Source organism: Acanthaster planci, linkage group LG08, assembly GCF_054643075.1.
Source record: "Acanthaster planci isolate LZ-2023a linkage group LG08, COTS_SCS, whole genome shotgun sequence".
Classification (NCBI taxonomy): Eukaryota; Metazoa; Echinodermata; class Asteroidea; order Valvatida; family Acanthasteridae; genus Acanthaster; species Acanthaster planci.
This window is the reverse complement of record NC_141784.1, coordinates 20,216,160-20,242,346: the sequence shown is the minus strand read 5'-3', so window position 1 is coordinate 20,242,346 and position 26,187 is coordinate 20,216,160. Positions and strand designations below refer to the sequence as shown.

At 44.0% G+C, this 26,187-nt stretch overlaps 3 protein-coding genes across 16 annotated transcripts in view; 1 reads left to right on the top strand and 2 right to left on the bottom strand.

Annotated features, from left to right (window-relative positions):
- Positions 1-8,143: 8,143 nt before the first annotated feature.
- On the bottom strand, positions 8,144-13,542 carry LOC147798471 (uncharacterized). Of its 2 annotated transcripts, none has more exons than XR_015426176.1 (3): positions 13,267-13,542; positions 12,199-12,397; positions 8,144-10,967 (listed from the first exon to the last, which is right to left on the bottom strand). XR_015426176.1 is itself a non-coding variant. In XM_087140171.1 (3 exons), the coding sequence occupies exons 2-3, from the start codon at positions 12,273-12,275 to the stop codon at positions 9,695-9,697; spliced, it is 714 nt and encodes a 237-aa protein (XP_086996297.1). In that variant the 5' UTR covers positions 12,276-12,397; positions 13,267-13,542; the 3' UTR covers positions 8,144-9,694. The 2 variants fall into 2 exon arrangements, 1 of the variants encoding a protein (XP_086996297.1); XM_087140171.1 differs by having other exon boundaries at positions 8,144-10,331.
- On the top strand, positions 13,513-19,792 carry LOC110975565 (ankyrin repeat and SOCS box protein 1-like). The gene is made up of 3 exons (XM_022228150.2): positions 13,513-13,649; positions 14,614-15,426; positions 16,195-19,792. The coding sequence occupies exons 2-3, from the start codon at positions 14,691-14,693 to the stop codon at positions 16,323-16,325; spliced, it is 867 nt and encodes a 288-aa protein (XP_022083842.2). The 5' UTR covers positions 13,513-13,649; positions 14,614-14,690; the 3' UTR covers positions 16,326-19,792.
- Positions 18,635-26,187, bottom strand: part of LOC110975581 (uncharacterized) — a 36,703-nt gene continuing 29,150 nt past the window's right edge. For all 13 annotated transcript variants that reach the window (XM_022228168.2, XM_022228181.2, XM_022228187.2 and 10 more), the window contains one exon: positions 18,635-25,802. In XM_022228168.2, the coding sequence (XP_022083860.2) occupies positions 20,693-25,802 (5,110 nt within the window). In that variant the 3' untranslated portion in view covers positions 18,635-20,692. The remainder of the gene's footprint in view (positions 25,803-26,187) is intronic.

The following is a 26,187-nucleotide window of genomic DNA, read 5'->3' as shown; positions in this document are numbered from 1 at the left end:
ACTTACGGTGGCCATGAAAGGACGTAGACAGTCGTCAATATTGACGGCCAAACTCACGACTCGGACCAAGTTGCGAATAGTGGCGCCAATATTCAAGTCCACAATTCACACCCGCTCTCTGGATCGCGTATTTTGTCACGAACTTTTGTTCAGTAGGCGAGGTAGACCATGCCCGGGTTTTTGATGCCACGTGATTACACGAATCGGAATATGGGTCATACCCTGGACGTGCAACACACAGTGTGTGTACGGGCTGCCGCAATAACTGACCATATTCTGCAGAATTCACATGAAGTGCTAGGTTGCGTGTTGACGTCACCAATTGCTAAGTATAGCGTTGTAATTACCAAGCCGAATATCAAACCTACAAGGTGTAGATCACTGACACTGCGCGGGGTCGACTTGACCTCACACTTAGCTTCTGTGGGAAAATGCGACAATATTCACAATTTAAGGCAAGTTGTGAATTTTGGAGGTGAATACTGACGTCAATATAGACAATTGGCCTTGTCCCTTCAGGACCACCATAGAAACTACCAGTATGGGTCATATGTGAACATTACTACACTGCACACTGAAATCCTGAAACCGGAATCCTGCAAAAGAGGTTCAACTAGAAAAGGTGGTTTTGAGCGATTATTTTTTACTTCCTGTTTAATTTCCAAAAGGTTTCAAAGCAATCATTTCCCCCAAACCAAAGCACAATCAATATACAGGGCAGTACGTGTTACATGGCTTTTAAAAGCAGTTTGGTTGGTTTACGTTGATTTCAACCCCAGCGTTGGTATCAATAACTTCAAATTAATAGAAGCCACTCCCCTGAATGTGGACCGATCTCAAAAAGATCGTTGATTTCAACCCCAGCGTTGGTATCAATAACTTCAAATTAATAGAAGCCACTCCCCTGAATGTGGAGTTTAGTTGATTAGATTGCCATTCCGTCCGTGGTCGTAGCGCACTCAGTCCTTTTCAAAGAATAACTCGATATTTTTCGACGACAGATGCATAGGAACATTCAGCACTAGGTAACAATTCTCTGCTCAGTACCGCCAGTAAGCTGCCTTGTCCTCTGGGGACAAGTGTGGCAGTCCCTTCTACTTCCACAAGCTGGTTCTGTGGATTTCGACTGAGAGACACTGATGCAATTCTGATGGAGAGGAGGCTTCAGGCAACATATTGCACAAAAAGGATGCCAACAAATCTAAAGCCACTGTCTCTGGCGGGATTACTTTTATTTCACAAATGTGAAACCGTGAAATACAAGGTTTTAGCCATAGTTCCTGTTTGGAAAGCACGCAACGACACAGTAAAAAGAATGCATGGAGAGAATGGGGAAAGGGCTCTTGTATATCTCCAAGAGAAAATGTGACCCGTCACAACAAAATGAGAGCAAAGTCAGATTCCGCTCTTTCCTGTTTTGAAAGTTCAAAATCATATTGAAGTGGAGGTCAATTTTTGGGTTTTGGGATATTTCGCGGGATCATGTAGTTAAAAATGTCATTTTCGCAACAGTTTTGACAATAATGTTATTCGTGCATGGTCTGAAATGTTGAAACAATATTGGGAACAAAGGCGCAAAGCTGCCAGAATAATGTCACATCGTCACCTTATACTTTTACCCCAGGTGTTCCATGTACATGCTATTGGAAGCTCTTTTTCTGCTGAACTCCAAAATAACAATATCTCAATTTTTGAAAATTTTGACTTGCAGCTCATTTTGTGACGACAGGTTACAAATATCCTACACTTACTACACACCTTTACTTAACACATAATGCATTGCTTGTAAATTCACGAAGCAACAGGGTGCGCTCGGCTAGAATCAAGAATGCAAGAATCTTTCGGATACACAACCCCCTCTGAAAAATAAAAAAAATGACATATGTCGATTGGGTCTGTCACGTTGAGGTCTTGCCGGTTCTCTCGGAGAGTGTTTACTCTAAGCTTGCGTGCACATAACACCATATGGAGGAATTTTTAAAGTGACGATGGTGTTTGGGGCGTTCTTGACTCGATGGTGTGGCAGTACAGGGGAAATCTTGTGGTCATGGTTGACGTGGATAACGAGAGGTTAAGGATGGCGAACCCTCCCCCTCTTCGCTGACCAGGGATCTCACCCCCCCTCTCTGGCGGGCCGTGGGGCACTTTCTAATCTTGGGTGGGTAGGACCAATACGCTAAGATGGTAGGCGCAAGGACTAGAGCGGCTATTGCCAAGAATCGACCACAGGACGACGAGCTGATCCGTGTTGGTATTGGTGATTAGCCGCGTTGCCCGCTGCAGGGTTGGGAACTAGAGAGGCGTAAACTTGTGCTGGAAATGGGGGGAGGGGTGGAGAACGATGGGGGGGGTGACGTCCTCGGCCATGGAAATATTAAAAGAGGGGGATGACACCACATGACTCTATATACGGGTCGATGCTTATTACAGTAATGTACAGCTGTACATTACATTACATATAATAGGCCAAATATCGTATTGGTTTCCCACAACTCAGTGTTACGATCACAAACCTGGTTTCCTGGTTTATTTGCTTAGATTGCCATTCTGTCCGTGGGGCTAAGGCACAAAGTCTTGTTACCCGCTCACTTTAATACTCATCTTACCATAGACGAGTCTTGGTACGGGTCAATGTCATGGCCAAACTCTACTTAAGCGCCCAAAACTGGTTTCCTTAAAGCTAGCCCACACTGTTTGTGTGAATTTTACAGTCGGTTGGGTCTGTTGCAATTGCTGAACTAAAAGTGAAAAGGAATATCCTTGCACCAGCTGAAATAACAGAGGAACTAAAAAAAAACTGGAGGTCGTTACGCAGTCAGTGTTTTTCAGCTATACTAAATATCAACAGATGAATGAACCAATTGAGCATTCGGTACAAAATTCCCTGCTAAGTGTCGCCAGTTCAGCTACCTTTGGGGACAAATGTGGCAGTCCAATACACAATCTGGTTCTGTGGATTTCGACTAGGAGAAACTGATGGAATTCTGTGGAGAGGAGGCTGCAGGCAACAAACTGCACCAAAAGGATGCCAACAAATCTAAACCCATTGTCTCTGTCGGGATTACTTTTATTTAACAAAAGTGAAACCATGAAATACAAGGTCTTATTCACAGTTCCTGTTTAGAAAGCCTAAATTTCACACGTAACGACAGTGATGACTCAAAAGTGAAGGAAATAGATATGTGTTTGTGAAAAAAATCCCACACGTGATACAAACCTCGTTCATTATTTTCTAATCTCGGGTGCGTAGGACCAATACGCCAACGACGGCAGGTGCTAGGACTAAAGCGGCAAAGCTATCGCCAAGAGACGCCCACAGGACAACGGGCTGATTCGTGTTGGTAGTGGTGATTATGCGTGCTCGGCTGAAGGATAGGGAAACAAAGTGGCGTAAATTTGTGACGGCAGTTGGGGGGGTGAGATGGCGCGAGGTGGGGGGATGACTTGCTCGGCTAAGGAAATACGAAAAGCGGGATGGGGTGACACTTTATGACTCTATAGAGAGGTCGATGTTCGTGATATTGACGTACAGCTGTATATTAAATTCGTGCAGAATCACACATCAGAATGGTTTTTTTATTGTTTTCTTTTTAGAGTGATATTGAATGCATTTTAGTTGTTTGGCAGTCCAAAAATGCCTTCAAAATCCACTTCAAATTTTTGCTTACCACAAATCCCAGGGGTGATTCAATAGCCCATCCACCGACTCACAAAAGGGTCATACATACCCCCATCCCTGCGGGATTTACGCTCATGCTGGAGAGATTTGTTGGCTACTTACCCAACTCTCATTACAGAACTGGAAATGTTCAGCAATATCTGATACCCAAGGATCCACTGCTCACAGACTGTGAAATACGTGACCGAAGACCGAAGATGAATACGTGCACTTGATTTGCTGAAGTTGTAAATCAGTCCACGGTGTTTGTGGGAAAAAGCGAGTAATGCAAACGTAACAGAATCTGGGTAAGGGCCAGTGTCGCATTAAAAATCCTTTGGCTTGCTAAAGACAGTTCTCACAGTTGAAAAATAGAAAAAGTTGAAAAGGAATTCGACAGATGCCCGTGCTTACGTAGTACGGAGCTCTGGAAGTGCCATCCGACTTGTTGAGATCCTTACGTGCTTTTTCTCGGGATGCCTGCGCACTCAGATCCATTAAAATAACGATTTAATGCAATATGGGCTGATATTATGAACGTATTATTATATTTCAAAGCAAACATTGCATTTTTCCTTCGAAACTCATCATATGATAATAACGTCCCACTTCCGTTTAAGCTCTTTGTGCATACTGATTTATTCTCTTAGTGTATTAAAATCAGTTTCAGTCAACATGGATCTGACGAACACTGGTCAACAGAAAGAGATAACGTTTTCTTAACTACCTGAGTCCTCGACTTCTATCTCGCTCATGTATACACAAAATATCTTCCTCTGAAGCTTTTACGTTGAACACAAATAGTGCTCACACATTACGCTGCTCCCCTTTTATAAAATGAAGTATTTTATAGGTTACAATTTTGCTATGCATGTACATCAACATTTCTCAGGAAACTTTAACGGTGCAATGTGTACGACAAACGGCCACAGCTGAAAAACTTGCTCGGCATATTATCTTACCGTATTCAATCAGGAAATCGTAATCACCATAAAAAGTTTAAACGTGCTATGTATTGCTTGTACCTTCTTCTTGCTCCAAACGTAATTTCCAAATAAATTAATTACGTGTTCTACGAAAAGCAGGTGACAAGTTAAAGTGACAAGTCTATTGTACAGGAAAATCAAAATGCTACCCTTAAAAGGCATGTTATGTTAAACTACACATTAAGTGCACATATTTAACCGAATACACTTAAATTCTGTGGAATTCTGGGTTCAATCTTGTATTATAACTCGCATTACAGTGCAACTGGCAAAGAAAAGATGAAAATATGCAAGGAATCATTACAGGCAACTTTCTAGCAGGCATTTTTAAGTGAGTGAGAACATTTGCACACTTTAATAAAAGGCTCACACTTGGGACTACTTTTTCAGACGCGTTCTCGCGAAGTACATGGACTTCCAAATATTTGTGAGTATGCTGTACATTATTTTCACATGGAATGTGTGTGAAAACTAACTACTCTACTATTCACTACAACATAATCAAAAGTCGTGATCACGTGATCAACTATAAAACTTATGGAAAACAAGCATGGTCGCTGCAGCTTAGTGTCTAACCACATTTCTCACCTTATCGTCTCATTGGTTTTGGTGTCACAGTTATTCAGTAATGAGTCACTAATCACGTTGGTCTCATAGTTTGGTTTGAGAAACGGGCAGGCATCCCTAAATGGATATGGAAGGTCATGATCAGGCCTCTAAAAGACGTAGGAGTATTTACCAGAATATACAAAAACTTCAAAAAGGGTACACTTTATTGGGTAGGGTATACAGATCTTCCCCAACCTGAAATCTTACAGGAGCAACAGACGATTTACTGCTGTTACCAGAAGAACTGTCAGAATATTCGGCGTTGTCAAGTCTTACTTTACTTGGCACAGTGTACAGATCTTCCCCAAACTGGACACGAGTCGGGGTTCCTTGTGGTCGATCAATTCGCCCCTTATTCCCTCCGTTACCAGCGTGTTCTTGTGAAGACTTAGGCCTTGTTGCTGGCTCGCGCATGCGTGTATCAGACACCGCCGCGTATATGTCTCCTAGCTGGGGGTCAGCGGGATGCTGAGCAGAAGAAAGAGGGATGCTTCGACCGATGTCAGGTACATTTCCGGATCGTGTTGAAAATGAACCATCGCCGTATATGTGGGAATCCCTTCTTGAGTTGGGAATAAAGCGTCTCAGAGTAGGGGCGGCTTGGTCGACTTGGTGAGGTCTGTTCCTGGGTTTCCGGTGAGCGCAACGATAGAAGGTGACACTAAGGATGGTAGCTACGAGGATCAGCAAAGCAAGGATACCACCAATAACCAACCACAATATCATAGGCGGACCCGTATCTGCATCGGTGATGCTCTGTGTTGGGCCTGGAGATATAGCATTAAGAGGTTGCGTTGGCAACTGCGTGAGAAACTTCAAGCCGGAATCATCCCGCGTCTGTGCAACCACTAACATCTGATACCATGCACTAAATTCTTCACAATCCGTGGTGTACATGATACTGAACTTGGCTTGGCATTGTATTTGGCTTCCGTTGTCTGAGGCCAAGACTGGAGATATGGTCAGTCGATTTGCTGAGATTGCAAACCTGTCGTCGCTGTTAAGGAAAATGGTCTGGTTGTCTGCTTTCTTCACGAGCCATCTAAACGTAGAAGAGTCCTGGTGAGGATGAATGTCACAGCGAAAAGTCCCTTCACTACCTACAGTCAGTTCTTCCTTTTGAGTGACTCTGGTTGATAGGTTGTGATGAGTTTGACAAACGCTTTGACCAGTCACGGTTAGAAATGCAAGACTTGAAGTGTCAATACCTTCTCTCCCCGATATAGCGCAAGAGTATTTTCCAGAGTCAGCTGAAGTAACATTGTTAATTGCCAAGGTGCAGACCGTCGTATGGCCAGAGCTATTTAGATGCACTGAATATCTCTCATCAACATAGGAATCATTCACACAACCACACCGCGACACTTTTTGGGACTCACTCTGGCTAATTACTTGTCTTGACCAGGAGATTATGTTAGTTTCACAATCAACATGAAAGTCGGCATGACAGGTGAATGTCGAAGTCCCATCCTCAGCCACACTCTGGTTTTGTGGATATACACTAAGGACATGGTGAGATTCTGATGCGGATGAGACATGCAGCCAAATGCAAACGAGTGCAAGAATAGCTGTAGCCATCGTCCCTGTGACAAAAAAACCGCTTGGAGAGCCATATAACCTAACACCCATCTCCAATGCTGAGGTATGTTCTGAAGCTGGATTTCTCACGCCTCGGCTATTTATTGTATGAATATTTCCATGCAGGTGCATTGCTTACGTTCCCTTCACTTTCGTTCTCTGTCCACACCGAAAAGGTAATCAGGAAGCGCACTGTATGCCAGGCTTTCGGATATTAACTACATCACGCACTAAGCCTTCAGAACCAAATGTGTATACACTAATATCTACACGTATAAACTACTGTTACATGTACACGGAACCACAGACTTTGCTCATCGGTTTTGGTACTGATTCGTGCTTGGGGATGGGAGAGCCGGGAGGTTAAGTGGACATAGTGGCCTGGAGAGATTTACAACGGAACGATATAGTGTCTTGAGAGTCACTGATACCTGGAACCAAGGACTCTGCTGTTCATGGCATGTGGCGTACACGAACGTACAACTAATTTGAATTTCGTTGCCCGAGGCTACACAGGAGCGGACAGATGACCAGACAGAAGTATGAAATCTGTCAGAGGTGTGAACGAAAACGAGAGGTTCTCTTTGAGTTACCCCGATGGATGAGTTTTGGGAGTTGGCACACATAATTTTATGCCTTGAACTGTCTCCGTGGGGAACACACTGACAGAGGAGCAGGAAGAACTATTCCTGGATAATGTATAGCAAAAATACTCCTTCCACTATCAGCTGAAGAGACGCTGTATAATTTACAGTGTGTAGGTCACTGCATCTTCGGTGCTATTCTGATACACTGAATATTTCTTGAAATCAGATGGTCTGGAAAGGTCAGCGCATCGCAACTGATCTTTAATCACTTGCCCAGTAAATTCCCACTACTTCGGCAATCGACTGAGAAGTTGGCCTGGCAAGTGAATACTGCAGGCCCATACACACTTTGGTTCTGTGGATTCACCCGAAGCGGGAAAAATGCACGCGATGATCCCGAAAACGGGCGCGGCCATTGCCCTTCTCATCACACCACCGGGCTTCTTCCATTTAAGGAGATGAAACCATGGAATAGAAGATCATTTTTTGCATCGTTCTTTGGTCGAATTATGTCATGTTATGAACATAGATTTCTCAAGCAATGACCTTTCCGTCATTGATAAAGTAATTGAGGATTTTGTATACGGCACTTTAATTTAAGGCGCGGTTTCAGTTTATATTTTTTAATTGCAGTTTCGATCTTATAAGATTTATCAAAATATCACCTAATGAGAGTGCGAAGAAGAAGGAAATAAATAAAACTCGGTTGGACTATTTCTTGCTGGTCGCTCTCAAGATGATTTATTTCTAGCTGGGCTCAGAACAGAAATCAGGATCCGATTATTGGACAAACATCTAGGAAAGACAATAATTTATGGTGGAAATTGTGCATCTTATTTAAACCCGTGAGAACTAAAAGGGGGGAGGACAAGGCAACTAGAGAATGACGGATCTGCGTCAGGGAAAATTACCAACTCCCTGCGTATTATAATTGTAAAGTTAAGCACTACTACAAATGTACTATCATTGGAAGAGGGGTAACCACTCCTATAAAAAGTCCAATGTATGGAAAACAGCACAGTATACACATAAAACAGTGTATGTTTCAGAGGATGGTAACATACGCTTAAAACACATTTCTCAACCATTGATGACTTTGGTATACAACACTAAACATGTTCAGTTAAACAGAAATCTCATGTTACGGGGAATCCTTCCGTACATCAAAATCTTAACACATTATGGTTGAATATGATGCACACGTCGCCCATAATTTCTTAACACGAACAGCAAAATTTAAATTTACAGCAAGCATTGTACCTGCCAGAAGATTAGTGGAGGGGAAGGATCTACAGCATTACCAGCTTCTTATTGACAGCAATGGTATTATAGTCCTACATGACAAGTATAACACAACATGTCTGAACGATCTATCTTTATGATAAAACTATGTTCAAACTGTTATACAAATATCAGCAAATCAAATTCCCAGATCGTAATTTGACCATTGAACATAACCTAAGAAAGACTGACAAAAAATACAATCGTTCAATGCAATTGACCATCCTTGCTTTACAACAATCACAATTACATGAAAGATATCTAAAATTTCCTCACCAGAATCTAGTCCCGCAAGACTAAATTGCCGTCGGCCACAGTCACCTGTCAGGACTCGATGTAGCAACAGCTTTTACTTCAGAAAAACAACCAAGGAGGAAAGCAAATGTGGCTATAAACTAAGGAAACAAAAAAGAAGAGAGAACAGCACTCTACGTGACTCCTCTCAGAACGGCATGCGCAGGAATGGCCGTCTTGAATTTGGCGCTGCATCACGCCATACCCTGCGCATGCTTGGCTAGGCATCGACAATACAGTTTGTCCAGGCTATGTAAGGAAGAAATTCCTATTACATGTGGGGAAGTACATGTACGTAACCAAATGGATTCGCAGTACGCGAAATTCGGTTGGTTACACTAAATAAAAGATTACTCAAACGGTACACTGTAAAGGCTGTATTTACCTCAGTTGTCAAACTGAAAGTTCAAAGCTAGTGCTTCCTATCGGTAAAAGTTATTCATTTCTCAACACTTAACGAATAACCGAAAGCAAGGTAGCGTGCTTAGTAACCAAAGACAGAATGTTTACTTTCTTAGCTAAGTACAGCAGAAAAACCAGTTACAATTACAAATTAATCATTATTGGGTCATAAACTCCAGCAAAATAATAACACATTTAAAAGCATTGGTCATTGCCAAAAACCGAAAGTCTCAGTCAGAAATCTGGTAGATATGAACATTACATTTTTCTAATCCAAACGAACTCCTGACACCTTTCCATCAATGAGGCGAGTAAGCAGTTACCATGATCTGTTTGTTCTGGTTCAATGCTCCTCGAGTAAATGCGACATTACTCTTATTTGGTATCAGGTACGGACTCTCTGCCCCCTCCTGGATGTTGTGCAGGGTTAAAATCGGTTTGTCTCTTGACCAAATGATTGTTTCCTTCGAAGACTCATGTCGGTTTCTATCACTCTGATGTTCTCCTAGTTCTACCGGCGATGCTCCGTGCACCTGTGTGCGCACATCATCGAGACGAACTTCGGAGTAGAGGTGACTTTCTGGTTCCGTTCCACCGCTTTCTGGTTTGATGGTGTGGAAATACACCGGATTTCCTCTTGTAGTTGTCGGTATGGAAGATGAGGGGCGAAGCGTTGGGAATCCTTCGGATCTTTTCTTGGAACAGGCCTTGGGCTGACGCACCACGGGATGCTTCCTAATCTTAAGTAAGTAGACCGCAGTGCCAACGATGATAGCTCCAAGGATTACCAAGGCGAGGATGCTGCCGATTACTGGCCACACCCCGGACTGATAGGCATCGGTAGCGACAACGATCTGTGTTGTTCTCGTCACTGTATGCCGTGGTGGATCACGTGAAGTTTGTGTCGGCTTCAGCGTGTTCCTTGACAAATTCCCACTGGAAATGGAAAAATTCAAGGAGAACTCACTCAATGTCTGCAGAACCAATATCTGGTGCCACGAACTTCGGCCCTCACAGCCTGTGGCGTATACAACCTCACATCGCACTTGACTTGCCTTGTCTGAGGTCATGAGGGGCGAGATAATCAGTCGATTAGCTGAAGTCGCGAATCTTCCATTAGTGTAAATGGGAACAGTCTCGCCAGCTGCTCCCTTCACGAACCATCTAAACGTGGGAGCTGTTGGGTGGGCGTCAATGCCACAGTGAAACTCCCCTTTACTGCGTACTGCTAGGTCTCTTCTTTGAGTGACCAGGGGTGTTTTGCACTGCGTGACCAGAAGTGGTAACGGCGGTTTGCGTTAATGCAACGCAGTAGTACTCTTCACTGTCAGCCGAAGTTACATCGACAATTTCCAGCGTGTAGATTGTTAAGTTTTCGATGCTGTTCAGAGAGGGTAAATACTTCTCGGCATTTGCTTGATCGTTGACTGTTTCGCAGGTTGTAATTTCTACAGGTGCGTTGCGGTCACCATCAATGGGCTGTCTCGTCCAATAGATTATTTCACCTGCCGTGCAATTGACCCGAAAGTTGGCGTGGCAAGTAAAGGCCGCAGTCCCACCCTCGACCACACTCTGGTTGTGCGGATTCAGGATGAAATATCGATCATAATTCGATGTGAATGAGACTTGCAGGAAAATGCATAAAAAGAAACTTAGAGCCGCACCGGCCATTCTGTTCTCCGATCACCTGACGGTGCTGAATGTGGGAGTCTTCTCAACAGGAAAAAAGTGATTCGATGTTAAATTACTTTACATATGGGCATAACATATGAGTCACCAAGTTGTTCCTTCTTTCGAAAGTCATGCCAGCCTGGGCATGGCAGCTCAGGAAAGAGAAAACAAAAGTTTCAGTCCATTGTGAAAACATGGATTCGCGGGTGAAATAATCCCACAAGCAATTCATTAACTACTCCAGGGAAGAAAAGATACGCGATGCATGAATTCCAAGGCATAACCACACTCGTGAGGTAATGCCGTCACAGATGCACTGATGTACAGGCATGCATGGGCAGCAAAAGAAACATCAAATGTCAGAAACTGTTTTAAATCTACTGACCACCATTAAGAAAAATACTCAAAGACGGTGTGGAAAACCAAGAGATCTCAAACGGTTGATATACTGCAGAAGCTGCGCGATTAACAGTTTCCTCTACCTGATACAACCTCAATGCACTTTCTGGCCACGAGTCTTCTTTTTTCAGTTTGGTTTGGTTGCTTAATGCTATTATTGTTTTGTACTGTGTTTGGTTTAAGTTTTCCCATGTTTTAAATTACATGTATTTAATTGGCACTAATTTTTGAACTGTTACACATCCAGTCAATGCTTCAAACTCCCTGAGGTTGGATAGGCCTATATGGTGATAGACAAGCAAACTGAAACTACTTGTGCATGGATACTGAGACCGATCCTCTAAGCCCCGCCCATGTTCTTCTGTGAATGTTTATAAATACTACTTGTGGAAAGGACGAAGGCAGGCAATATTTTTTGACAGTGATTTTTTCTTTAATCCAATCCAGAGAGGGGTGGTGGTGCTGTTTGGAACATGTTCGTTTTTTAACAATTCTTTAACAAAAATGCCCCTGGACTCAGCATGGAATTTGGAACACATTCAAATATCATTGGTCAACATGTCCAAATCCCATTTCACTCCATTAAGGCCTGTCACGCCAGTGACCTTGCAAATCCTGCTAACATTGGGACTCATAGGGACAAACTGCGGGTCCATGGTGATTCTGCAGATGTATTCATAATTTCCGAGAGGAAGGAACTTTAAAACTTATAATTGATAACTTGTTACCTCACCTGTCAGGTAGCACCGTCTGTGGGACTCTTACTCTGTAGTCGGGCAATGGCCATTCTATCCCTTGTGGCAGGTACATGTTAACTGTATTTCAATGTCTGGCATTGTAGATAATGGTCCATCTTTGTAAACCTGCCTTTCCCTTGAGGTTTTGAATTAGAGGTCCTAGTAGAGCTGTTTTACAGCACGCTCAGAAACTACCTGTACATGATGATGACCATAACAGATATATGCAATATCATTACAATTCTTTGCTAAATAATGTTTCTCTAGATTATTATTAATCTATGCCTATCCAACATTGTAGTTGGTACTATATTGCACGGAATATTAAAAAAGTGAAATGTAATTACTCTATTTGGCATTTACATCCCTCCGAAAACACAAATGTTTAATTCGGGCGATTCACAATTAGTGCGCCTCCAAGAGTTTGCAGCGCATTGGCCAATCACAACACACAAAATCTGTCCACTCTCCAAACACCAGATTAATGGCCGACAGATTTTGTGCACTGTGATTGGCCAATGCATTGCAAACTCTTGGAGGTGCACTATTGTGAAATGCTCGTATTTATGTAGGGCCTACTCAAGCAATCCCTCATCCAACTCGCAGATATTGAGCACCGCCCATCGGTGGTGTTTCAATAATCTTAATTTAAATAAGCCACGGCAACAGTCACATATGTGCCCGGTCCGCGCCATAACTAAAAACAAAATAAAAATTTGCGATTTGCCCAGGGACCGACCAATACTGAACGCAAGAGTTACAATGATAGCCGCTTCTGGCTTTTTGGGATTATTTATCATGTTTATGTTTTGAATTCCGTGCTGGTAGGCCTACTAGTAGGGTTTAAATTTGTGCGTGTCGAAACAAAGCATAGCCATTTCTGTGTTTCTTTATGTCGTGTGTAAATGCATTATCGGGCAACGATGCGTCCTTCTAATGGAAACATGCGAGCATGCTAAGGTTCCTCCATGTTTCATGCAATCTGCCTTCCATTCACAAAGACAACAATGGTATGGCTGGTGGCGACATCTTCAAAGTTCGAGAAAAAGTAAACGCTGACTCACCTTTTTTTAGCCAACAAAATTTTCCAACAGTTTCCATAAAGTGAAGCTGACGTCCTGTGTATCTCTTTGTCCAAGTTTAAGGAGCAAAACAACCGTTCATATAATTATTTGTCAATCTTTTTCATCGGAAAGCGAATCCACGTGATTCGCATTTCTGGCACATTTTGGACTGCCGCCGGCAGACGGATAGCGCAAAGCGCATGTCCAGGGTAGTGAAGAAATAGTCGGATGGCGTGCCCTTGCAAATTCTATCAAAACGAGACTTGGTACCAGATACCAGATGCGCAAAAGGTACGCTGTGGAACCGGCTACGTTTGTCAGTGGAAGAAGAAAAAATTCCATGTTTCTTCTAAACATGATGATGTAAGCCAGGACTCATTGTGGTAATATGATCTTGTCTCTTGGTCAGACTAATCTAGAATGGATGCAAATTGTTATTTTAACGTCTGATTTGATTCCCCCCGCGCCGCATGCACAGCAAAGGCCCACAGTCTAAGTAAGCCTAGGCCATGTGTCTGTGTCTGTCTGACGTCTGGGCTGCATGTAAGTGCCAAGTCAAACGTCGTATCATAAACGTAGCGCACTTCTACGTTTCCCTTGATTTTTCCCGTGCAGTGTTGCCAAACCTCTTTGTTGAAATATTGTAAAATCATTCAGTAATATATACTGGAACTGATGCCATCTATAATACATGGTGCTGAACCTCTGTGAACATTTCAATGTCATGAAATGAATCTGAAATACATAAAGCGGTGGCGTCCGAAAATTGGGCATGTTCACTGACTTACTGTCTATTGTGAGTGTTCCTTATGTGGTGCACAGGACGTGCACTTGAACAAATTTCAGAGAACATTTATTGGTAAATGATTTATTTCATTATTAGGCTACCTCCACTCACATACCCAATCAGAACTTTCTAAGAAAATTATTTTAAAAAAGTGTGGGTTGATTTCTTATTTTTTATTCAAATTTTCAATGTGGATATGGGGGAAATCAGTGGTTCCGCATGCTGGTTCACTCGGTTCATTAGGCAGGTTGTGGCGTTAGTGAACCAAGGAGGTATTACCATCTGATCAGTGTGAAACAAGCAGGTCTAAGATTCCAAAGATTCCTTGATGCACAGAATCAAGAAGAGACTGAGTGGTTGCATTCAATCACATCTGTTCTTCACTAACATCACGCCTGGTTTAATGTCAGAAAGAATGGTATCAATTGTCATTTGTACTTTGTATTCGCGATGCTTTGAAACACTAAAGAAGGCTTCTTCAGTTGTTACAGAGTTCATATATGTGATCGTGCGAACCAAGCTGACGTGCACAAAATTGACAGCTTTTTTTTCCCTCTCAGGTACAGTGCATGTGTGATGGATTGAAGATGGTATAGTTTGGAATACTTCAAAGTTCCGAGATTGAAAGCAATTTGTGATGGTGCGACAACATCAGTTCTGCTTTGACACAGTGTCCAACTCACCCATGCACCAGGCAGCCTTCAATGGTGACCTGAAGTCCCTCCATGAGCTCCTTCGTACCCCTGACAACCACGAGATTATCAACCTCAAGAACCACCTGGGTTGCACCCCGCTGCGACTAGCGGCGACAACGGGCAGCCGGCCCTGCGTGGAGCTGCTTGTGGCCCATGGCGCTGACGTCAACCTGACAGACATCAAAGGCCAGACACCGCTGTTCGTTGCTGTCAAGAACAACCACCCCAGTTGCGTGCAGGCGCTGGTGTCTTATGGCGCCAACCCGAATGGCAGTCCCAACTGTCTAAGCAGTCCTCTGTTCATTGCAGCGATGCAGGGTCTCCACGAGTGCCTGCAGGTGCTCGTGCAAGCCGGGGCGGACGTCAACTGCTCCTTATTAGCGGGGCCATACATCCCGGCGACAAACACCCCCTTACACATCAGCTTCACCTACAGGCACCGGCAATGCTTCCGGGCTCTGCTCATCGCTGGCGCCGATCCCGATTGCGGACTGACGAGGAAGCACTTGGAAGGCAGGCCCTCCCTGCTGGATGCGGCCATCCAGTGGGGCGACATTTACTTCGTCAAGCTTCTGGTTGAGTTTGGCGGCACGAGGACAAAGAACAACAGACAATTGAACAGGAAGATTGGTGGGGAGTCGGCGACCGAAAAGGAACTAGAGGTTCAGGCTTATTTAAGTGAGTTTGAATCTCACACTAACAATCTTCCACTGCACATGTATCATGTTGTCTTCAGCTTTTTTGTCACCAACCATATGCAGCTAAATCCCAGAGGCAAAAAAGTGCAAGAAAATCCCTAAAAAAATTCATTCAACATGCTTAGAAAATATTCATACAACAGAATTAAGTCCTTTAATGCCACAGTGCCAAGTGTGAAGGGGAAGCATTGGTGACTTTTAAAGGGGAAAATCAAAGAAATTAGGTCAGGCAATCAGAGACAGTGTGTAGAACGAATTTCATATATCATCAATATTAGTGGAATGACTTTTATTTGTTATTGAAGGGGTCCCACGCAAGCCCTTTCTTGAAAAAAAAAAACCAGTTTTGATGCAGCATGTTTGGGGTCGTCATGTAGTTCTCCATGGGCACACACTGCATAGGCACCCGAGTTGTGCATTTTGGAAAAATTACTGAAAAGATTCCCATAAAGCGTGTGTCATTTTGAGAAACTGACACTCCATGCACCCCACGCTTTTTGTGAGTAAACAGTGTATTTGCATTATACAGGGTGCCCTTCCCAAAAGAAAAACCTAGTAGTAATGGTGAGATATATTTCTGCCAGTGTGACAACCTACTTTACAATGGTCTTTGTGTCCCTTTCCTCACCACAGTCTTGTGTTCCGCCCCTTTCTCCCTTTTCTGTTTGTATTGCACATTGGCTTCTGGTATCAGTAGACATGTTTTTTCATTTCACTGAAGTGTTGGTATTAATTTTGCATCTGATAGGTGTACCTCGGAGTTTGCTGTCATTGTGCCGTTTGTCGGTACGGAATAGCCTTGGAGCGAAGCGACTTTCATCAGCCTCGGAATTGCCCCTGCCAACCTACCTGAAGAAGTACCTTCAGTTCCTCGTGTAAGGAGCCTTCAATCAATCGAAAAAGTTCAACTCATCTGATCTCTGTTTTACTCTTGGGCCAGTTTTCTGGATCTCAGCTTGTGTCTTGGCTTCTGTGCGCACCTGTTGCCCAAAATGCGTTTTCAAGTATTAAGTCCAAACAATAATCTACACGTACTCCAAACTTCAAAAGCCAGTTTGAGTGTTCCCTAGTCTTGGTCCAAGATGCTAGTGCTCAACAACAGATCATGCATAGTGCACCTTCTAACAACCCAATAATTAGACCAGGGTGCTTGCTTGCACGAATGTCTTGGGAATCTCATAGTAGCTGTTTAACTTTTTCTGTATTTTCTCTCTGAGCTTTCTGGGGAACCCATCAGCAATCACAAAATGGTTTGTCAGTCGCACGACGGTTGCCAAGGTACACACCATGTGCAGAATTCAGCTGTGATGTGTGGTGATCAAGCATTCTGATTTGATAAGCAACACAGAGATCCACCCCCCCGGAACAACCACTGATATCGAATTGGGAGGTCACTGTTTTTTTGAATAATGATACTGCTGTTTACACCAGCAGTTTTAAATAATTTACATAAAATGACCTCACCCCCATTTCTTTGAGATTCCCATGACATTAGGGAACATGCAGAGTACTTTATGAGAGTGACAAACATTACTACGGATCACTAAGGTCTTTTGCCAAGACCAAGGTTCCCGTCCGTTGCAGAAAAATGAAGCTGCAGTGAGCAGCAAGTTTACAACTTAATTCATAAAACTGAAATCCTGAGTTGGAGAGGGAGAAAAAGTTTTAGAAAAACATTTGAGATGATGGGAATTGACACACTGTACTTGTCACAATTTGGGATACCTGTGCTACAAAACAGTCTCAGGTTTTTTACTGACGACTGCATATTGTAGTCTTTCGGGATAATCGCTTTCCCATATAGAGTACCATTACAAATGAAACTTGAAAGACTGGATAACTATAGCTGCTCCGATCCCTCACACCCTCGCTCTTCTATTAAGCTGCACAGTGTCCCGGTATACAGGTCGAGTTGTGACATGAGGGTTTCGTGTCAGTGCGCGATGCCATTTTGTTTCCATAATGGGTTGTCTTGACTGGAGCTGCATGAAACATAAGTGGCTGTAAGTTGAAGTACATTGAGATGACATAAAAAGGACTTACATTTACTAGAGTTGGGCAGTTGCTTGATTCGAGTGTAAACAAGCATGTGGACTTGGGGAGCAAAAATGGCTTCCAATTCGAAGTGGTCACAACTCTCCCTATATACAGTGTGCAATAATGTATCCTAATATTTTTTTATTTGGGAGGAAATTTGAAGGGAAATTGATAACCTACTAAATCTCGGGTATCTCCAGATAAGCAGCAATGTTCAGTAAGATTTTACCATGGTGGCATTTCAATTCAAAACCAACATTATGCATGTTGTTATACATTTTCTAATAAGAACATGTACAAAAAGTTAAGCTTTAGTAATATCAATTTCAGTAAAATCCTTTATGTTGCCTGATTCCTAAACTACAAAGATTTTTCTTTTTTAAAAAAGTGATATCTTTAACCCTAACACTCCTCAGTCCTCCAAAAGGTGAAGGATTGAGGAGTTTTAGGGTCAAGGTTTTGAGGTTTTAAGGTCATTCATATTTTACCAGTCACTGTTTATTGCCATAGATCCACTCTTTTCTTTCTGTGCTTGTCCCCTTGAGACAGGTGCAAGAGGTAGATATTAATGCACATGTATGTAGTAATCATCGTGATCATAAACTAGAAATGATCAAAATGTTCACAGCTTGTGGAGTCCATAGTGAGACAATATCTTCCCAAGATTCACATCTCACCAGCACAAATGAGTTTCATCGGTGTACTTTGAATCTACATGCATCAGTTCATTTTTAATGTTACACACCCAATTTCATGCAACAATATTTTATGCTTCTGTAGCATTCATTAAGTTAAATAAGCACATGCATGTAGATGTAGGCATTCAACATTTTGTTCCTGAATGATTTCCCACTAATCTGCAGGTTGTGTGAATCCCACCCGACTTGAACAGTCCATTCAGGCGCAAGTAGTAATTCTTCGGGTCAAATATTGGTTAGCAGAAACCTGTACAAGGAAACATCTGCCCATTTCAGCCATGTAAACTAAACAGGAATAAGGCAAAACAAATGAGGATTTGCAACTAGCATAGCAACGGACACTTCCCTTCACAGATATTAAGATTATTTGGGGCATGCCTTCATCCACCCTCAGGCCTGTAAAAATTAATTTTAATAAATTAAAAGAAAAAAAAAATCAACTCCACCACTGAATCAGATTTTACAGTTGCACTGGCAATTTATTTCCATGAAGTCTGAAATGACATAATTACACTATGTACATCCACCATGACACTGCTAGCTTATCTGTGTTTTCTTAATATACCCACAAGAATATACTTGTTCAGCTTTACTACGACTGTTTGTAAGAACTGAACTGTAGAACAAGAATGATACAAAAACTCTGGCCGCAGCACATCTTGGAGTAAACTTATGAAATACTTCATAATTGATTTCAAATTACCTGAAATCTTTGAGTGTCTACGACAAATTCTGAAAGTTTCACTCGGACGAAATCTGCAATTTTTTAAAAGTAAACTGGTGAGTTCTTAGCTGTAAGCATGTGCTACTGAAAGCCTCACAATTCAGTTTTAAGTCCAAAACCTTTTAATAACAATCACCTGTTCACCTATAAAACCAGGTTGAGACAAACAGTTTACTGTGACATGTTTTACCATCAAACCAGCACATATCAGCTCATATAGTTATCCAAGGGTTAATTATATATGACAAACCGAAACTTGTTTCAAAGAGGAAAAAAAAAAGTTCTTCACTCATGCCAGCCTTGACTACTCGGATTGCAGTATGTAAAGATATTCTAAGTTTTGCTGTTGAAACAAGTAAAAAACATACACAATGGCAAAAAATTTGCTTTTTTCGGCCTTTAAAAAAGGCCAGGGTCAAAAAAAAGACACTTCTTATAGGCTGCTTTTAAAAGGAAGTAGTTTTGCACTGCAAGGACAACAAATACATGAAGCTCTTTGAGGGTAAGGAATGGACAACTACGACCACTTAAAATTTTGCCAGAACTGTTTGCTAAATTGTAAGATAAGCGAGTTTGCTACGTGCACTTTTACTCTTCACACAATAATCTGTGAATTTACGCCTGGCAATCCAACTACTTTTTTTATTTATTCTGTAAGTATTGCAACTCAATCCAAATAAATATTCATACAACAAATGTACAAATTATTTTTAAATTAGTTTGCAGTGAATTGCATGGTGTACGTTAATATACCATTCAGTACGTTAAAACAATATGTATTAAGTTATGGAAGAATAAAGCTCATTAAATTTCTAGCGACGTCATGCAAATCTACAAGTAAAACTTACAGAAATGAAAATTAAAATGGCAAATGAACACCATGACAACTGGTCTGTCTTGTCAATACAAGCATTTATTCAAAAGCCTGCAGAAGCCAATTTCATAGAGCTGCTTAATTAAGCACAAAATTTGCCTAAGCAGGAAAAAATTTTGCTTAATAAACAAAGGTTACCATCTCAAACTGTATTTGTCATGCTAACCAAAACACGGCAAAGTATGACCCCAAAACAATAAACATCACATTGAGTTTTGGCTGGTTACCTGATTTATCCAGTAAGATTTTTTCGCGCTTAAAGCATATTTTGTGCTTAAGCAGCTCTATGAAATTGGCCCCTGGTTTGAAGAGACCATTTTTTCTCCTACATGTACTTCTCAAATAAATTCCCAATCTATGACACCTGTCAAACGATAACATTCAGCCGTGTCAACTGTATATATCATGCTGTCAAAAAAACAGTTGGGTTGAATCATCACATGATGAACAGCTGAAGTTACATATATGCAATTTTTAAATTACTTTGTGCCGATGCCGCACACTACAGGATGAATGACCGCACATTTTTTTTTACCCAGCAAGGGAAATGCAGCACCTCTCAATAGAAAATTACGACATACTGCACACTTTCAGACCTTGGGCCAATTTCACACAGCTACATGTATTTTAAAACGCAAACTTCTACCTAAACACGGGGACAGCTTATTCATCAGCATCTCATGGGACACGCTCAGCTTACAAGTTTCATTCTTACTTGGTACGCCATGGTCAATCAAACTGAAAAAAGAAAACTAATGCCTGGACCACATCTATGAAACAATGCATATACTCATTGATCCTACAGAGACCAGATTTCATGGCAAAGATTTGATACTGTATGTGTGTATTGACCTAAATTAGCACAACGGTGAATACTTAAAACACATATTTAGTAAACAGTAGAGCTTTCCTCTCAGGCAGAGCCTGGCGATGGAGATGGACCTCCAGGACCCCCACCGCCTGCCTTAAAGATGGGCTTTCCAAGTAAGGATGCTGCTACATTTGGTGGAGGCCTCAGACCAGGCGCTGCAGCAACCATCACTGGCCTGGCACCTGGAGGCAAACCAGGAGCCTGGACCATCCTGGGCACTAGCAATCCCTGCGGCATGGCCACTCTGCCGGGAATGGCTCTTCCCTGGGGTACGGCTAGCCCTCCAGGTACGGCTATGGATCCTGGCACAGCCATGCCACCGGGCACAGCCATGCCGCTGGGCATGGCCATGCCCCCGGGCATGGCCATGCCGCCGGGCATGGCCATGCCGCCGGGCAAAACAACACCCCCAGGAAGAGCCATTCTCTGAACTCCGGGAACCGGTGTTGCTGATGGGATGACGGTCCCAGGGAGTCCAACCCTAGCACCGGGCAGAGCAACAGCACCTGGAATAGGGGCACCAGCTGGGAGAGCTATTCGGGGACTTCCCACAACTCCTGGGGCCATCCCGGGGGGCACCGACACCCGAATGGCTCCTGGAGGTAATCCTGGCACAGCGACTGAAGCAGCGGCTGGTGGACCTGATGGGTGCGCAAAGCGAATCATTCCCGGAATGGGGGTGCTGCCTGGGGGCCCAGGCAGGGCATGGATGGGAGATGGCAATCCAGGAACTGGGGATATCACAGGTACTGGAGAAGGAATCTGCTTTGGAGATGGTATCCGCATGGCATTAACAGGCAAGCCAGAGGGCGAGACAGCAATGGGGACTGGACTCATCATTCGCATCGGACTCGGGTTGGGGCCTGGGCTAGCTACTTGCACAAGTGAAGGGCTCGGAACTCGCACCAGTGGACTTGTTGGTGAGTGTGATGGTTGAGGTGTAGAACAGGCTTTGGGTTGAGGACTTGGTGATGAGGCCGGCTGTTCAGTCACATTGTGACTCTGGGGAGGAGTGTGCAGTATCGGTCGTGCTTGTGGGGATGGTGCACGGACAGAGTGCATGCGGATGGGGACGCCCATTGGTATCAATGGACTTCCAGCTGTTGGTAAGGATTGAGCAGACGGAATGGGCGTGCGTATGCGGATTGGAACCCCGGCTGGCCCCAGCATCACAGCTCCAGCCTCTGAGACCAAAACAGGGGGTGCACCTGGAACCACTTTCAAAATCTGCCTCGGGGGTACCATCTGGCCCGGTGCTAACTCTGGACTTGGAGTCAATACCTGACCTGGCAGTAATCCTGGACGAGCCAACAGGGTGCCTGGTGTTAAGGCGGGACCTGGTGACACTGTCGCTCCAGGAGTGAGAACAGGCGCGGGTGTCAGGGATGGTCCTGGAGATATAGATGGAGAAGGGCCAAGTGTAGGCCCAGCTGGCAGAACTTCACCCCTTTCTCCAACTAACAGCTGTGGCTGACCAGGAAGGGGTGGAATACCTTGCCCTGGGGATGGTAGGCTGACTGGCTGCGGCTGGCCTGGAGCAGCAAGGACAAGTGGTCCTGAACGTGGGGGCAGGACTTGCATAGGACGTGCCCCAACTATTTGACCAGTGCGAACATCAACAAGCTGTCCAGGGCGTGGACCAACCACTGGCCCTGGTGCACGAATCAATACTTGGCCGGTGCGAGCATCTATGACCTGGCTGGGAGGCTGTGCAACAACTGGCCCTGTGGGGCGGACAACCTGGCCGGTGCGAGCATCCACTAATTGCCCTGGGGGCTGAGCTAGGACAGGTGCAGCAGGGCGGATAACAACCTGACCAGTGCGAGCATCTATCAGCTGACCTGGGGATGGTGTTATAACTGGAGTAGGAGGGCGGACCAAAACCTGACCAGTACGAGCATCTACCAACTGGCCAGGGACAAGAGCAGGACGGGTTGCTAGAACAGGACCTGGAGGCCGCACGATCACCTGACCGGCAGCCAGGTTGGGGTCGTGTGTCATCACCTGACCTGGTGGCATTGCCTGAAGTGCTACTCCTTCGTTGCCTGGGATAGCCTGAGGAGTTCCTTGGAGTCCTGGATGAGCAGCCTGAAGGCCTAGACTGGGATCCCCGTACTGTTCTGCATGCTGCCCTTCAGCTTCGCCCTGGGCAATGGGCATCATGTGCATTCCCTGGGCAAGCTGCTGTTCCTCGGCTTGAGCCTGGTGGCTTCCTTGCTGCATGGGGACCTGTCCCTGGGACTGCATCATCTGCTGCTGCACATGGAGCCTTGCCTGCTCTTGCAGCTCACGGTATTTCTCCATCTCCTCAGGAGGTATTGACATGTCTTTCGCTTGGTCTGGTGGTGAGGGGGATTTCCTCTCTGCCTTACCACTGGACTCATCCTTCTTCTGTGAAGATTTAGCAGATGCTTCATTCCCACTCTGGTTCTTAACCTCTTGCTTAACAGTCTTATTGATCTTTGGAGCTGGTACTGAGGGGACTTTGAAGACATTCCCTACCTTGCCACCTGGACTATCTTTATCCTCATCATCACTTGTCGTACCCTCATCCCCTTTGCTCTTCCCAACAGAAGAATCCTGAGTTTTTCCTGGCAGAGCAGTAGATGCTTTTCCAGGCTTGTGAGTAGTAGATGGTGTGCTCTCTATTACAAGTCCTCCTCCTTTAGTCAATTGTGTCTGATCTTCCAAATTTGCTAAATTTTGCAGTAGGTCAGAAATCTTCTCCTTCGACTTTGTACTGATTCCTAAAGTCTGTTTATCACTCTTAAGACTAGGTTCTGAGGCAATGCTTTCCTTCAAAGCTTTACGAACTCGTTCTTTTAAGTTTGAGCATCCCGATGAGATCTTTGTACCTGTTACATCATCAACTTTCCTTCCTTTCATTGTCTCATCCTTGCGTTTATCAAGGAGAGACGGCCTCACACTAGTTCTACTAGAAACAGGTGATGGCCGATAAAGAGGTGACCGGCTTCTCGATCTTGAATACCTTGAAGAGCTCCTGTAATCGGAATACCTTCTGGGGGAATTTGACCGTGACCTAGAACGTGACCAAGATCTTGATCTACTGTGTCTGCTTCTCGAATGGCGTCTGGACCTCTCATAGTCTGAATCGCTGTCGCTGTCTCTGTGTCTGCTATGACTCCTCCTTCGGTGAGATTTCCTCGAAGAATGGTCTTCATCACTGTAAGATCTGGAGCGACTGCGAGACCTGTGACCGGAATCCCGTCTATCAGATTTCCGGCATCTTTCATGATCAGATTCATCGTACGAATCATCACTATAGCCACGAGACCGTTTTCTGCGTCTGCTCCGTCGGTCGTAATCGTCATCAGAGCTGTAGTCACTTGCAGAGCGCTTCCTATGTCTTCGTTTCTGCTTCCTACTAGAGCTACCTGATTTATTCTCTTCATCATTAGACTCATGTGGAGAATGAGAACGATCACGAACATGTGAGCTCTTGGACCGGTGTCGTTTCTTCCTCTCATCGTCTGAGCGGTCAGAGCTTCGAGAGTGGCGAGACCTGTTGGAGCGTCTCCTCTTTCGCTTCCTTTTCTTACGTTTTTTTGCACGCCTTCGATAGGATGAGTCCTTGGGGTTTGCGGTGAAGTCCTCCAATGGTTCTTCAGTTTGGTTGCTGGCCACCACTGCAGTTTTGACACTCATATTGGGGTCTGGATCCTGGCTGGTCGAGGGCTGCGACTTTCCATCAGACATTGCAGGGGGTTCCTCCACTTTAACAGCAGAGTCACTGTTTTTGCTGACAAGCTTTCTAAACTCAAAATGCAATGGGTTTACACTATAAGAGATTACTGGCTCTGTCTGAGTGTAGCACATCATCTCCATAGGCCACGGTAAAGTTGTCTCATCATCTTTTCCTAGAACGGCAAGGTAACCCTCCTCAACCTTTTCCAAGACAGGACTGGAGGGTGGTTCACTATCAAGCTGGGATTGGGAAGCCTCTTGAGGAGCAGTTCCTTCCTGGTTTTGTTTTGAAGAACTATCTGCTTCCTGGTTTTTATTCTCTTCATCATTGCCACAGCCACCAACACACACTCCACTCACTTTCTCAACATTTGTATCACCTTCTGTTTCCTCTGTGCCTGGCTCCTTTTTTATCACACAACTCACTTGACTTGCTCCAACAGAATTTGTTTTTGTGATTCCATTTCCGTCTTTTGTTTTGGAATGTTCAAGAGTCTCACAGTTGGTTGCGTTTTCACATGGCCTTTGCTTTGGTTGAGAAGGAGCAGCTGGTTGGCTGTCTTTGATTTGGCATGGCAGGTTATCAGTTTGAGTTCTTTGGGGTTGGGGAGGCATATCACAATTGGGATGATCCTTTGGTTCAGTCTTGGCATCAGTCCCAGACTCAGCGGAATTGCTTATTTCATTGCATGGTTTATTGCTGTTTGATTTGAGTCTCTTGCTGGCTGCCTTCCCATCAGGCTTCTTCTGGACACTGGGTCCATTTTGTGAGGAAGATTCGCTAGTTTTACTCCTTGAGATCTTAGCATTTGCTTTTACTGGCTTCGCCTCATATTTGGCTACCTCAGGCTGATCCAAAGTCCTTTCTGCTTTGATGAAGGTTACTGCCTTTCCACTTCCTTGTGAAGAGCTCGGTTGTTCAGCACCAAACGTTCGGTTAATCTTTACTTTTTTCGATTTCCTCGAACTCTTTGCTTGATTGCTGTCGGTCAATGAACTCTCAGGTGCATTTTCTGGGTCATTACCTTGAGCAGCATTAGCCTGATCTCCCTCAAAGACTGACTTTGTTGCTATCCTGGTCAGAGTTTTCTTGGAGAAGCTGAATGAAATGTTGTTCTGCTTGTTAGTATTATCAAGCTCCTCCTGCCGACTTGGAGAAAGTCTCCTCTCCTGGGCAAAGGCCATCAGACGCTTCCGTGCTAGCGACTTGCCCCGCACCTCCTCTTGGGGGCCGTACTGCTTCCTGTCTGCTGTTCCCGGTGGTTTGTCGCCACAGGAATGACTTGTCGCTGCTGAGCGATGTTTGTCTCCCCCGCTATCCGCACCTGGTTTGGGGTCATAGATGTTGGGCGGGGGCACACTGTTCCATCCTCCCCGGGATTCGCTAGATGTCACTTTGCTATCTCCTTTACCCTTCTTTGCTGTCTTTTCGCCACCATTGCTGGTACTGAAAAAAAAACCAAGAATCCCCTTTAATATTTCACAGGGGGTAATGGTTACTGCTTAGAAATGATTGTTGAAATGAAATCACAAGTTGATTAAAAGATCAGACACCATCAAAACATCCTGGCAACAAAATAAGATATTGAACAGACCCTGATAACTTGAAAAAGCTGAGAGAGTGTAAATAGATTACGACACTCTTAACGACCCAGGTCAACATGCAACTTATTCACTAACAGAAGCTTTGTGTGGTAGCCATCATCTTACAGGGCAGTTGTTCTGTTCCACAGTGAAACCACCTTTGTACACACTCTGTGGAACAAAAGCACTGGCCTCCAAGATGGTAGCAAAGCAAACCCTCTATCGCATTTGTATCCATTGTGTTCAAT

Coding starts and splice junctions, on each gene's coding strand:
- LOC147798471 (XM_087140171.1), bottom strand. CDS start 12,275: ATGTACCTGCCACAAGGGATAGAATGGCCATTGCCCGACTACAGAGTA. Junction 10,332..12,198: donor CAGACGGTGCTACCTGACAG/GTGAGGTAACAA, acceptor TTCCATTTCCAG/TGGGAATTTGTCAAGGAACA.
- LOC110975565 (XM_022228150.2), top strand. CDS start 14,691: ATGGTGCGACAACATCAGTTCTGCTTTGACACAGTGTCCAACTCACCC. Junction 15,427..16,194: donor AGAGGTTCAGGCTTATTTAA/GTGAGTTTGAAT, acceptor TGCATCTGATAG/GTGTACCTCGGAGTTTGCTG.